At 44.9% G+C, this 12,971-nt stretch overlaps 2 protein-coding genes across 3 annotated transcripts in view; one reads left to right on the plus strand and one right to left on the minus strand.

The window, feature by feature from the left end:
- The first annotated feature begins 2,119 nt into the window (after positions 1-2,119).
- On the plus strand, positions 2,120-8,483 carry LOC133121930 (dnaJ homolog subfamily B member 1-like). The gene is made up of 3 exons (XM_061231513.1): positions 2,120-2,805; positions 4,513-5,126; positions 5,543-8,483. Exons 1-3 carry the CDS (start codon positions 2,586-2,588, stop codon positions 5,774-5,776), a joined length of 1,068 nt encoding a protein of 355 aa, XP_061087497.1. The 5' UTR covers positions 2,120-2,585; the 3' UTR covers positions 5,777-8,483.
- Positions 8,484-11,238: 2,755 nt separating this feature from the next.
- The window catches only part of dnai2b (dynein, axonemal, intermediate chain 2b), a 13,347-nt gene continuing 11,614 nt past the window's right edge, over positions 11,239-12,971 (minus strand). The window contains exon 12 of one of the 2 annotated variants that reach the window (XM_061232614.1): positions 11,239-11,895. In XM_061232614.1, coding sequence (XP_061088598.1) covers positions 11,839-11,895 — 57 coding nt within the window. In that variant the 3' untranslated portion in view covers positions 11,239-11,838. Of the gene's footprint in view, positions 11,899-12,971 lie in introns of both variants that reach the window. The other variant, XM_061232613.1, reaches the window with a different exon arrangement.

The raw sequence follows: 12,971 nt of genomic DNA on the forward strand, positions 1-12,971 counted from the left end.
GCAGTAGACGGAAAGATAGCCAATGGACAACGCCTACCTACCTCTAAAATAACGAATAGGAAAAGATGATCCCTCAATGGAGTGATGTGCTTTGGCAAATAGGAATGCAGAAAAATCGGACATGTTCGTCCTAATCGTGTCTGTGTCACCTTGTGTCATCCACTGAGTCTATACTTTGGAGAGCTCACAGTAAAAGCACGTTCTGTTTTAAACGACCGGAAGTGGCAGTAGGGCATACATGTTTCTCCATCGAAACTATTTTCGTTAAGCCTTTCTCAGCTTCAAACTCTAAAAGATGAGTTTTATCGTTGCAGACTGGATGCAAATCTCACTTGAGGAATAACACCCTAACATAGCTTCAACTGATCAGACTTTTCTTAGATCAGATACCAGATATTTACAAAAACCGTTTAGTGATAATAAATATAGAGCAGATCATGTGGTATATCATTAATGGATAATTGAGATTTGTAGGCAAATCATAACAGATCCTTTAAGTGCCCTCCAAAAGTATGGGAACAGTAGAGTGGAATTTGTCATTTTTGCTTTGCAGTTAAGGCAGATTTGAGATGAAAAGACAAATACAAGTCCAAAGCACAGAAAATAAACTTTTATTTCATGGTATTTACATGCATATTGTCTTACTGTTTAACGGAAACGGCTGGGCAAAGTGAACTAACGGGTGACTGACAGGTGTCACCTGCTGCTTGGGCATATCCATTTGCTGCTCAGGTGTTTCGTTTGAGTGTCTAGTCTTGGTTTTAGTCTTTGTTTACATATGTAGAGATTGCATTTGCACATTCAAATTTTTTTTTACCTAGGAGCACATGCTCCTAAATTGAACATTTTAGGAAAATCCAAATGAGTAGATGTGCTCCTAAGCACACATACATTTTGCATACACATAGAACAATACAAATGCTCTTAAAATGGGAGCACTGTAGAGCGAATAAAAAAATAATGGCCAGTGACATCACCAGGTGAAAAAATTCCAGGGGCTTCCCTGCAAGATTCAAACTTCTCATCAGGGGCAAGAATCAAATGGATGTATTAAAACTCTGCAAAAAACTATAGAGACAAAAAGTTTTATGGTCAGATAAAGACAAAACATATGGTAAATATCTGCATTCATATAGCACCTTTATCCAAAGCGCTGTACAATTGATGCTTCTCATTCACCCATTCACACACACAGACACTCACGCACACACCAACGGCGATTGGCTGCCATGTAAGGCACCAACCAGCTCTTCAGGAGAAATGAGGGGTTAGGAGTCTTGCTCCTTCGACATCAAATCGGCAACCCTGCCAGATGACTGCTCTTACCTCCTGAGCCAGTGTCACCCCCAAGGAAGGAACAGACCATGATCCAAGGCATCAACCCCGGCATCTATGAAATACACTCAGAGATAAAGTTACAAGGAGGTACATTTTTGTTCTTTAGGGAACAAAGTACAATAATGTTCTGCTTGGGTACTACGAAATACCCTGTAAAAGCAAAAAAGGTACAAATTAATGATATATTGCTGGGTAAGGGTACAATTTTATGTACCTACAGGATACCACCTTAATGACAAGTGTTTGTACATTTGTTGGCACTTTTTCATGAAATTATTTCTGAGAGTGTATGGAGGAGGTTGTGTCATGGCCGGCGCATTTGCAGTTGCTCCTGGAACAGGCTCGCTTGTCTTTATTGATGATGTAATGGAGCAGTAGGATGAATTAGGAAGTGTACAGACAGATTGTGTGGCTATGTACAAAGACATTTCTCATTGTCCCAAGCCCAGGAATTACGCCTGGCATGAAATACTCTGCTGCTGGGTGAGGCTCAAGAGATCCAGAAGCTTTCTGAAAATGTCAGGGGTCACCTTAGCACCTGGATATATAGTTGACGTTATTTTCTTATTCATTTTTAATAAACTGAGCTTGTGCGTGTGTGGCATGTCATATGTCATGAGAATCCTAGCCCTAAATTGACACGGAAACGAAACGACTGAGTGGCAATGGGCATAGTTGACGTTAGGGGGCCTTGAGTGGGTTGATACGAACAAGCAAAAAAGGCGTGTACAGTCGATGGTCGTGACGCAGACTAGGGGCGGGAGAGAGAGGGAGAGAGAGAGAGAGAGAGAGAGAGAGAGAGAGTCCTCGTCGAGGGGTTTTGCGTGAAGGAAATTTGCGTTTAGAAGGTTCTCGATACTGACTGAATTCTGGAACTTTCTCCATGGTAACAAAAAAGAACGAGTGGCCTGATGCAGATGCATTGCAGAAAAAGCCGGAGGATCAGTTCATACTGTACTACAAAAGTTCTTGCTTCTGTGTGATCGTCGACTCTTAAGTTCTTAACAACGAGTCAGACTTAACAGTTACGTTAAAATAGCTTGGGAATCTAGCTAACAAACGAATAGGTTACGAAACGGACATAACTGCAACAAAAGTATCAATTGGTTAGGCTAGCTAACTTTAGCTAGGTGCGCAGTTATTCAACCAGGCGTTCTTTTGAACTTTTGGATAGTTTTTTTTATATTTGCAGTCTGTGGCAAGTTGGAAACACTATTTGATTCAGAATTTACTTCACTGCACGGCAAATGGTTATAATGGGTAAAGATTACTACAAAGTGTTGGGCATACAAAAAGGCGCTACCGAGGACGAAATAAAGAAGGCTTACCGTAAACAAGCTCTACGATTCCACCCGGACAAAAACAAGTCGCCCGGGGCCGAAGAAACATTTAAAGAGATTGCAGAGGCCTACGATGTTCTAAGTGACCCCAAGAAGAAGGATGTCTATGATCAGTTTGGAGAAGAAGGTATGCATGCCCTATTTGCTTCAAAGTGAATGTGAAGCAGTTGTCTAGTTAATGTTAACGTCAGCAAAGTCGGCGCGTTCCCATCAAGTGTTCACTTTCGCTTCGTACATTACATGTAGCTAAGGTAATGTTCGCTAAATAAGTGCGGCAAGGAAGCAGTAAATGCAACGCTTTATTATGTATATTAAATTCAAATCAAAGAGAGGACTAGTCATGTAAATGTGCGAGTTACAAACTTAATCTAACGTTACGTTAGAACGCTGCTGTTAACGTTAACTTAATTGGATGGCTAGCTTGAACTTCATAGCTAGCCAGCTACATGCTATTAGAGATCAACCGAGCAGGCTAACGGCAACTTATGCTAGCTAGCTGGCCGGTTTCAGACTTTACGCATAAGCCACGGCAGCTTTAGAAACGAGATGGTAAAACCATAGAATGTAGAAGAAAACATAGGGTTAAACGCGTGAATCTGGGCGATGACAATTGTATTTTCGTAATCACGTAATAAGGCTGAAAACGGTTTCCCGTCTGCTGTTGCTTCGTGTTACATAAAACTAGCTGGATCGAAACAAATAGAAAAGTTATTAGGCATTCATTTGAAACTGTATGTGTATGCTATACGTTAACATACACATAGGAAGACATGCAAAAAGTGTTCTGAGGATAAAATTGTTATACACATATTATAGAGGGGAAAACCACGCAGATAAGCAGTTAAGAGTTTCTGGAAGGTGCGCCTGCCTGCTGGAAGTTTCTCGCCGCGTCAGAGAAGGGCGGGGATTTCGAGGCTATCCGTGAAGTTCGGTGTCATTTCTGCTGTGGTACGCCGGTTTGTGGAAAATTGCAGTGTCAGATGCGGCAAGCTGTTTAATCACAATAAACGGATTGATAAGACCACAGATTCGAGACTGAGTTAAGGTCTGTCACTCAATTTCTGTCCATACTGACATATGCTCCACATCAGGGATACTCAATCTTAGCCAGAAAGGCCCCGTATCCGTGCTCTACATACTGGTCACTACTACGTTGAAACTGGGTGTGTGTGTTTTGGTGATGCGAAGTGTCACTTGGGCAGATGTTCCTAGGACGGGAAACTAGGTCTAGAAGCATGGTATATTGCAGCTGGCTTTTTTTTATTGTTTGTTTTTGTTGACTTTGGTTGAGAGAAACTCGCCATGAAAGTGTGTTTTTTGGGGAGAAGCTCCTATCGACCATTCTCAGTCCCAAGCCCAATATGAAGTGGCTCCACTCGGGGTCTTGGCTTTGATTGAGAAAGTTGAGAATTTTAGTAGGGTTTTAATGGTCGGCTCAGAGCAATAGTATAGCATCCATTTTGATTGGTTGAAAAAGTTGATAAGGTCGTTACGCTTGAGTGCTATGTATGGCAATATTGGGACTGACCTCAGGGGTTTTAACCCTTCCAATGTGGTTTCAGGTGGTTTTAGGGCGGCCTGTAGCGTAGTGCTAAGTGGTTAATGACTGGGACACGCAAGGTCGTTGGTTCGAGCCACAATAAGATCCGCATAGCTGTTGGGCCCTTGAGCAAGGCCCTTAACCTTGCATTGCTCCAGGGGAGGATTGTCTCCTGCTTAGTCTAATCAACTGTACATCGCTCTGGATAAGAGTGTCTGCCAAATGCCATTAATGTAATGTAATGGTTTTGGCGCTAATGTGACGAGACTGACGGAAACTTTCTCTCCCTCGAAGGCCTCAAAGGGAACACCTCCGGCGGAGGCCCCAACGGCACCAACTTCAACTACACCTTCCACGGCAACCCCCACACCATGTTCACCGAGTTCTTCGGCGGCCGCAACCCCTTCGAGCACATGTTCGCCCACAACGGCGGCCCGGAGGACGACATGGACGTGGACGACCCCTTCGCCGGATTCGGGATGGGCGGGATGGGCGGAATGGGCGGAATGGGCGGGATGGGCGGGATGGGGGGCCTGGGCGGGATGGGCGGCTTCCCCAGGTTCGGCGCCCGTACGGGCAGCGTGGAGAAGAAGCAGGACCCCGCCGTGGTGCACGAGCTCCGGGTGACCCTGGAGGAGGTGCTGACGGGCTGCACCAAGAAGATGAAGATCAACCACCGCCGGCTGAACGCCGACGGCCGCACCACGCGCAGCGAGGACAAGATCCTCGCCGTGGAGATCAAGCGCGGCTGGAAGGAGGGCACCAAGATCACCTTCCCCAAGGAGGGCGACGAGACGGCCACCAACATCCCCGCCGACGTGGTCTTCGTGGTCAAGGACAAGCCGCACCCCGTGTTCCGCCGCGACGGCTCTGACGTCGTCTACCCCGCCCAGGTGTCGCTGAGAGACGTGAGTTCTGCTCGCCCCCGCCTGCCCCCGCCCGTTTCCTGCCCCCCCCCCCCCGTTTCGGTGAATCGTCGAGCTCATACGTCGAGCGCGCCCCTACGATTCTAGTGTTGGGGAAATGGCTTGAGCGATTACGGAACGCTGACGTAGGGCAACCAAAAAGTAGGGGGCGGCCTGTAGTGTCGTGGTTAAGGTGTGTGACTGGGACCCACAAGGGTCGGTGGTTTGATTTCCAGTGTAGCCGCAATAAGATCCGCACAGCCGTTGAGCCCTTGAGCCAAGGCCCTTAACCCCGCATTGTCTCCCGCTTAGTCTAATCAACTGGGCTGTTTTAGGAGAGGAATTTCCTCTACTGTGGTGGGGAATCAATGTGGGGAAAAAAAAAATGCGATGTGATTGACTGTCTCATTGCTCCCCAGTCCCTGTGTGGCTGCACGGTGCATGCCCGCACGCTGGACGGCAGGACCGTTGCTGTGACGATGAAGGACGTGATCAAACCGGGGACGAAGAAGCGGGTACTGGGGGAGGGGCTGCCCCTCCCGAAGCACCCAGAGAAGAGGGGCGACCTGGTGGTGGAGTTCGACATCAGGTTCCCCGACCGGCTGAGCCAGGCCGCCCGCGAGGCCATCAGCCAGGTCCTGCCCTCGTCGTAAGCTCGGCCAATCGCAGTGCCTCGGGACCGGGCCACGCCCATTTACTCTGCACCTGACAGAAGGGGTTCCACTGTCTCCCACAGTCTTCTGGAGTCAGAGGCAAAAAAAAAAAAAAAAAAAATGTTTAATTTCTTTTTTCAGAAATCTGTTAACGGCACTCCACTGTCTTCTCAACATTCCTGCATTATAGCTGCAAGGTTCAGAGGACACTCGTATCTCTCAGGCACTGGCCCTAAGAACCACATTCATGCAAGGCCGTTACAGGGTTTGTTAGTTTTTTTTTTTCTCTCTTCTTTTTGCTGTCTGCAATATGTGAACTTTGAAATTGACCATATGCAAATATTCAGGTTCAGGTTTGGAAGTGAAGCTGTTCTTTTTTTTGGTGACTTTGAGCTGAAATGAATGAAAGTGCTGTGTGTAGATATATGTAGGTGGGGGGGGGGTCTTATGGAGGTGTGAGGTTCTGCATTGCGGGGTCAGTGCAGACTTCGGTGGGGCAGTGTTAGGAGCAGTTCTCCTCACGCCAGCTACGCGCCTCTCAGCCAAAGCAAAGGCATTCTCAGTGTAGCTGCGCGCTATAATCTTTCCATCTTAGTATTGCTTTTATTTTGAAATGGGACAGCTTTTACATTGCATTGCATTACAGGTGTCTAGCAGGCAGACGTTACCGTTATAAAATATATAAATGAGAAATGCTGGAAATCAAGGGCTTGGTGCTCTCATTTTAAAGCTGGTGCACCTTCCGACTTACCCTGCGCCCCCACTAATCCATGGAACCCCCCCCCCCCCCCCACACACATTCAGGGCTGTCCTGGCCTTGTCCTTCTATATCTTGAATTTAAAAAGGCCACCTTCGCTTTTCATGGGGAAATGTTTTAAGAGTTGGACTATTTATTAATTTCTTCCTCTACAAAGGAACTCAACTCTGCTTCACCCTGCCCCTTGTGGAATTGAGTTTTATAAGGGGTGGGACGTGGGTTTACTGACGCGGCTGGTAGCCTCGTAACCGGCTTATTGGACTTAAGGGCTGTGGGCGGGTCCAGCCCCCACTGTAACGATTTGTGGCCGTAACCAAAGACCCTAACCAAGCGGAGTAAAGTGTGTGAATGTTGCGATGAAGTGTTTGGAGTGTGTGGCACGCCTGCTTAATTCAGTAATGTTTTCCTTCCTCTGACTTTGGAGAGACCTGGAAAGAGCTTTAAAATGAATTTAGGATGATTTTATTTCTCGTGTGTGTGTGATTGGTGTTTGGGAGACCTGGCTTGGATTCCGAGGCCCTTCAGGTGTTTTTTAATTCTTTCCGTTGGGAAAGGAGGACTTTGTACCGACTGACCATGTACCTGTGAAGGTATGTACCCTTTTTTCCCAGTCTTGTCACTCGCCTTCTAGCCTGCGTTTTAGGAAAAAGGTGCGAGTGTGTGTGTGTGTGTGTGTGTGTGTGTGTGTGCGCGCACACGCATACGGCACGTGTGTGCACCTGCATATCGAAGTTATGAAGCAGAACGCTTTCCCTGCGTCCTGTTCCGTTTGGATGCCGGAAACGCACATGAATGCATCTTATTTATTTTATTTTTTTAATTTTAATGCCAATGCTTAGGTTATTATAGCTACCGGAAGTGTGCTAATTTCACAAATTTGTGTAAATGATGTTTAATTTGTATCTTTATTTTTTTGGGCGAAATTTTTATTTAAATTTAAATTTTTTGATTTGTTACAATTAAATTTTTTAAGGTTTACCTGTACATTTACACGATGAATGGCTAGCATGGCTAGAAGGCTAAGGAAAAGACTGAAAAAAAAATCCCTTGTGTAAATTCAAACTTCTTGTCATTCCAAGATTTGTACATGTGTATATTATCTGGGTCTTTTACAAGCAATTGTGACCTTTTCTTGACTGTATATTCAGGGGTTGGCTTGCCAAGTTTAGCTTGCTTTTTTATCTGTGCAGTGTTTTTAGAGATGCTGTCACAAAGACACTTTATAGAGACGCTAAAGCGGGAAAACATGCGGGTGCTTAGAGCTGGCACGAATGCGAGCTCCAGGAAATGGCTGATCAATGCAGGGCTGCCAGTGCACGACAGATTAGTCGCCAAATCCCATGTCAAACGCAGCCTGCTGTGCTGCGAGCGGAGTCTAGCTGATTATCCGCATGTTCGCCTCGTTTCCGGGTGTTCTAGTCTGAAAAACGATACGTACCTAGGGCCCTCAGAAGTCGTACGCCGCGCTGTAATTTGGCACCGCTGTTTGTTGACACCCTGGACGGGTGGACATTTCAGGTCCAGAGAGCAATAAAATAAAAATATAATACGGATGTAAAAATAATAATAATATTAATAATAAAAAAAGATGGACTATTAAAAGATGGAAAACCCTGTGCGTGAGTTTGTGTGGGTGGCAGCCTGAAATCGGGTGTGTGATTTGGGGCGGGGTGTGTCTCTGAGACCCACCGCTGTCCGGACATGCCCAGGAGGTGTTCTCATTGACATAATCCATCGTTTTCATGCCGAAGGGTTGCGTCTTCCTCTGCCAATCAAGGAGAATTGGATACTTCTGCCACACATACTCCACTGGTTATTGCCACCATTATCATTTGTAAATTTGATTTAGAATGGTTTGTACATGATACAAGTTCTCTTTTTTAAAAAAACCCTGTGTGTTTGTTTTTTGTTTTTTTTTGTAAATAAAGATTTCTCCCCTTATAAAATAATGTTTTTGTCTTTATTTTACACATTGAAGAAAACATTTTGGGTGAGCTGTAACGGTCAGCGTTGGGTGATTGCATCCTTAATCCTCAAATGTTAGACATTACACACTTAAGTAAAAAAATAAATAAAAAAAATTAAAAAAAATTCTCATTTGGTTTAACAAGATGTATGGTTTGTTTAATAACTTTGATGCCATGACATAATGTCATCATTCTTGTAAAAGTGGGTATAGAGGTATAGAGTATTTATAGAGTCAGGCCTATATTTGAATTGCATATGAAGGTATAGGTAATATAGCATGACGCTGAAAAATGCAAGACACTAACATTATTGCGTTCACTCATACTAAAATAGTACCTGCACCGGATGCAGGCTGCGATGCTGAGCTTTCTGCTTTGGTTTTCATGCTAACTTCTGGCCTAATTACCTAGTTGCCTAATTAGCCCTCAAATTTACGCTATCTGACATTTCTCGATAAATGCAGGGATGACCGCTGAAGACTGCTCTTTCGGTCCCTATATGAAACATTTCACTGTGATCTAATCTACGCATGAACTGGTGTTGATGGTTGCTCTCCAAGGATCAAATTTACCAAATGTAGACTGGAAGTACTGCAATGTTCTCTCTGGGTACAAATTGGTGCATTTTCCAAGCAAAAAAAGGTACAAATGAATGATATATGAATTTTGTGCACCTACAGAGTAGTGCATTATCCCTTTTTTGGTGCTTACCTTTATTTCTAAGAGTCTTAAGTAGTGAAAACAAACCTGCATACACAGTGGCCCTCCAGGACTGGAGATGAGGTGTGTGAGCTGAGCACTGGTAATAATTCTGGTAAATGCTGTAGTATTAAAGGTACAATAGGTAATTTCAGACTTCTAACAGTCAAGAGAGGAATTGCAGCAACAAACACCTTCGAACCACAACACTGTTTATCCCTCCCCGTTCTCTGTAAATGCGCTGACGTTGAAACGCCATTGGCTGTGGCAATTAGAACCAATTTTCAACCAATGAGCTTGAATTATTGTACAGTTATAGAATGTCGGTGTCGGGCTGTCAACTGCATATTTTTATAAACACAGACAGAGGGTGAGTGAAAATGTCAGTGAGCCTTTTTCAATGATAGGAAGGGATTAACAATGGTCTTGTAACAATGTTTTGACACAAAAATCTTACCTATTGTACCTTTAAGGCAGTGGTCTCCAACCCTGGTCCTGGGGAGCTACAGGGTCTGCTGGTTTTCGTTGTTACTCTGCACTTAACTGTAATCCATGGCTCTAATTGATTAATTAATTCACCTCACCCAGTTACCTAGGTCTCAACAGGGTGCTAATTTTAAGGTGAAAATAAAAAACCAGCAGACCCAGTAGCTCTCCAGGACCAGGGTTGGAGACCCCTGCTTTAAGGTAAGTCACAGACTCAGTTGGTTCAAAGTACATTACATTACATTAATGGCATTTGGCAGATTTATCCAGAGCGATGTACAGTTGATTAGACTATGCAGGAGACAATCCTCCCCTGGAACAATGCAGGGTTGAGGGCCTTTCTCAAGGGCCCAACGGGATTCACTGGGATTTCCCCTGACTTTTACTATCAGTGTAATTCATCCATCCATCCATTATCTTAACCCTCTTATCCTGAACAGGGTCGCAGGGGGGCTGGAGCCTATCCCAGCATACATTGGGCGAAAGGCAGGAATACACCCTGGACAGGTCGCCAGTCCATCGCAGGGCACACACACCAATCACTCACGCACTCATACCTATGGGCAATTTAGACACTCCAATCAGCCTGACCTGCATGTCTTTGGACTGTGGGAGGAAACCGGAGTACCCGGAGGAAACCCACGCAGACACGGGGAGAACATGCAAACTCCACACAGAGAGGCCGATGGGGATTCGTACCCAGGACCTCCTTGCTGTGAGGTGGCAGCGCTACTATGAGTGTAATTCATACAGTAATCAACTGCGACACCAAACATTCGCTCCAAAATATAATTTTATTATTATTATTATTATAATTATTATTTCAAACCATCATCTCTGCATGTGAAGGATGTTTTTGGACAACATTAATAGTGTTGTCATTTGTCGGACATGCTTCATTCATGGATGAAGCGTTGGTGTTCATCACATAATCCTCGTTGTCAATGATTTAACATAATTTGTTGATTTAGAAGCCGCGGAAGACTCCGGGGTATCGGCAAAGAATAAAGGGGAAGTACACTAAAGTGGAAATGACAAGCAAAAAATCTCCAGCCAACGTGGCTGTTCCAGTCACCCTGCTGTCATGTACAAACCACAACGAACGATGACCAATCATCCGACTTCAGTGTCCCACAGCGCAAACTGTCACCAGCATTTTAAAACCTCTTCACCTGTGGCTTGTTAAAAGCATACGCAAAACATCTCTCTGCAGAATTTCCACCAGAGATGCACGTAGGTGTGCAACCAAGCCAAGACGCAAATGTGACCCCATCTGTCACTCAAAGCACAAAATCCAGGGCCACTCGTTGCCAGTTGGTCTCAGACTATCCTATTGTCTAGCGCAGGGGTCTCCAACCCTGGTCCTGGAGAGCTACAGGGTCTGCTGGTTTTCGTTGTTACTCTGCACTTAACTGTAATCAACTGCTCTAACTGATTAATTAACTCACCTCACCTGGTCACCTGGGTCTCAGCAGGGTGCTGATTTTAAGGTGAAAGCAAAAAACCAGCAGACCCAGTAGCTCTCCAGGACCAGGGTTGGAGAGCCCTGGTCTAGCCTTTTCGGGGGTCCTCGTTTACACGCACGGTTGTGGCCGGGTGTGGCCGAGAAACTGGTGGAAACTCGTTCTCAGCACAGAAACCACAGCGTCACCGTGACAGGGAAACAACAGGGACCAGGCTGTAGGCATGACAATGATGGGCGTCGGAAAACAGCCCTTATCTGCGGCAAGTCGTTCAATGCACTCAATACTGGAAGGGCGGAGTGTTGACAGCCCTGAGTGAAGTTAGCACCTTGGTGTGTTGCTTTTGGAACGAGCAGTGATGGGCATTTAAGTTCAATGTGTCTCACTATTACTGTGAGAGCCGATTGCGTATAATGGAAACAAGCAGCTGTGTGGAGATTTTAAATAGCGTGCATGAATCCAGTACTGCCTTTACATGCTTAGTGTGACATATTAAAATATTTACATTGCTCTTCAAAGCATTTGGAAAAATGGTCCTCGTGTTTTTTTAATGTATTGCAGCACAAATTAATAATTTGTTTTAACTTCACATGCCATGTGCTAATTAAGTCTCGCATGGCTAGCAGATAATGTTTACACGGGCGGTGACATTCAAGATGGCAATTACACGAGACGTGTAGTGACTCTATTCAGCCATCGTTTTCTTCTTCTTCTTCTTCTTCTTCTTTCTCTTCACAGACGTCTTTCTCCTGAAAAAAGTAATCACAAGATTATTAATCCATCAATTATTAAAGGAGTCAAAAAAATGAAAGAAAATTGTCAAGGTGCTTTTACCGAAAGGAGTCAAAAAATTAGAATGAGTGTAAAACATTATTATTATTATTTTTTTCTCGTTGGTGTCCACGTTGTTGTTCTTTGCCTGGTTATTTGGTTGCTAGATCACGGACATCTGAGCTGGGCCTTTATACTCTGCCCCCCCCCCCCCCCCCCCCCCAAATATAAGCACAAGGAAATTGACATCTTATCCTGTGTAATGGAAAATGCCAAAACAAATGGAAAGTTAATCCTAACACTGTGTTACATACACTGCTGCACCATACTTACTTTCCCATTTAAATCTACTTCATAAAGTGTTTTAATTATTCTGAAACAAAATGTCCACAGGCCATGATGGGAGAGGGAGGCTTCACCAATCCAAGAGTCAAACTATTATTATTATTATTATTATTTTTTAAAACATTTATTCATAATTGTCATTGGCAACAAAACGTGTCCTCTCCATTTGACCCATCCTATTTACTCAGGAGCAGTGGGCAGCCACAGTGCAGTGTCAAGGGCAACAGCAGGAGCACACCAAGGGAGAACCCGCAAACGCCACACAGAAAGTTTCTGTTGAAAGGCAACAGCGCCACCCACTGCGCCTCCGTGCTACAAAGACAAAATCTTATCTGTCATAACCAATCCTATTGTTGCCATTGAGCCACTCTGCATTGCATAATGTGCAGGAAAATCTTTTGATTGGTTCATGCAAGCCGATGATTGACACCCATTATTACATTACATTACATTAATGGCATTTGGCAGACGCTCTTTTGCGACGTACAGTTGATTAGACTAAGCAGGAGACAATCCTCCCCTGGAGCAATGCAAGATTAAGGTAATTGTGGCTACACCGGGGATCAAACAACTGACCTTGCGGGTCCCAGTCATGCACCTTAACCACTACGCTACCTCTCTACCTCCCTCCCGCCCTCTCTTCCCCCCCTCTCCCCCCGTCTCTCCCTCCCTCCCGCCCTCTCTCTCTCTCTCCCCCTTCCTCCCT

Source organism: Conger conger, chromosome 2 (assembly GCF_963514075.1).
Source record: "Conger conger chromosome 2, fConCon1.1, whole genome shotgun sequence".
Lineage (NCBI taxonomy): Eukaryota > Metazoa > Chordata > Actinopteri > Anguilliformes > Congridae > Conger > Conger conger.

Coding starts and splice junctions, on each gene's coding strand:
- LOC133121930 (XM_061231513.1), top strand. CDS start 2,586: ATGGTTATAATGGGTAAAGATTACTACAAAGTGTTGGGCATACAAAAA. Junction 2,806..4,512: donor TGATCAGTTTGGAGAAGAAG/GTATGCATGCCC, acceptor TCTCCCTCGAAG/GCCTCAAAGGGAACACCTCC. Junction 5,127..5,542: donor CCCAGGTGTCGCTGAGAGAC/GTGAGTTCTGCT, acceptor ATTGCTCCCCAG/TCCCTGTGTGGCTGCACGGT.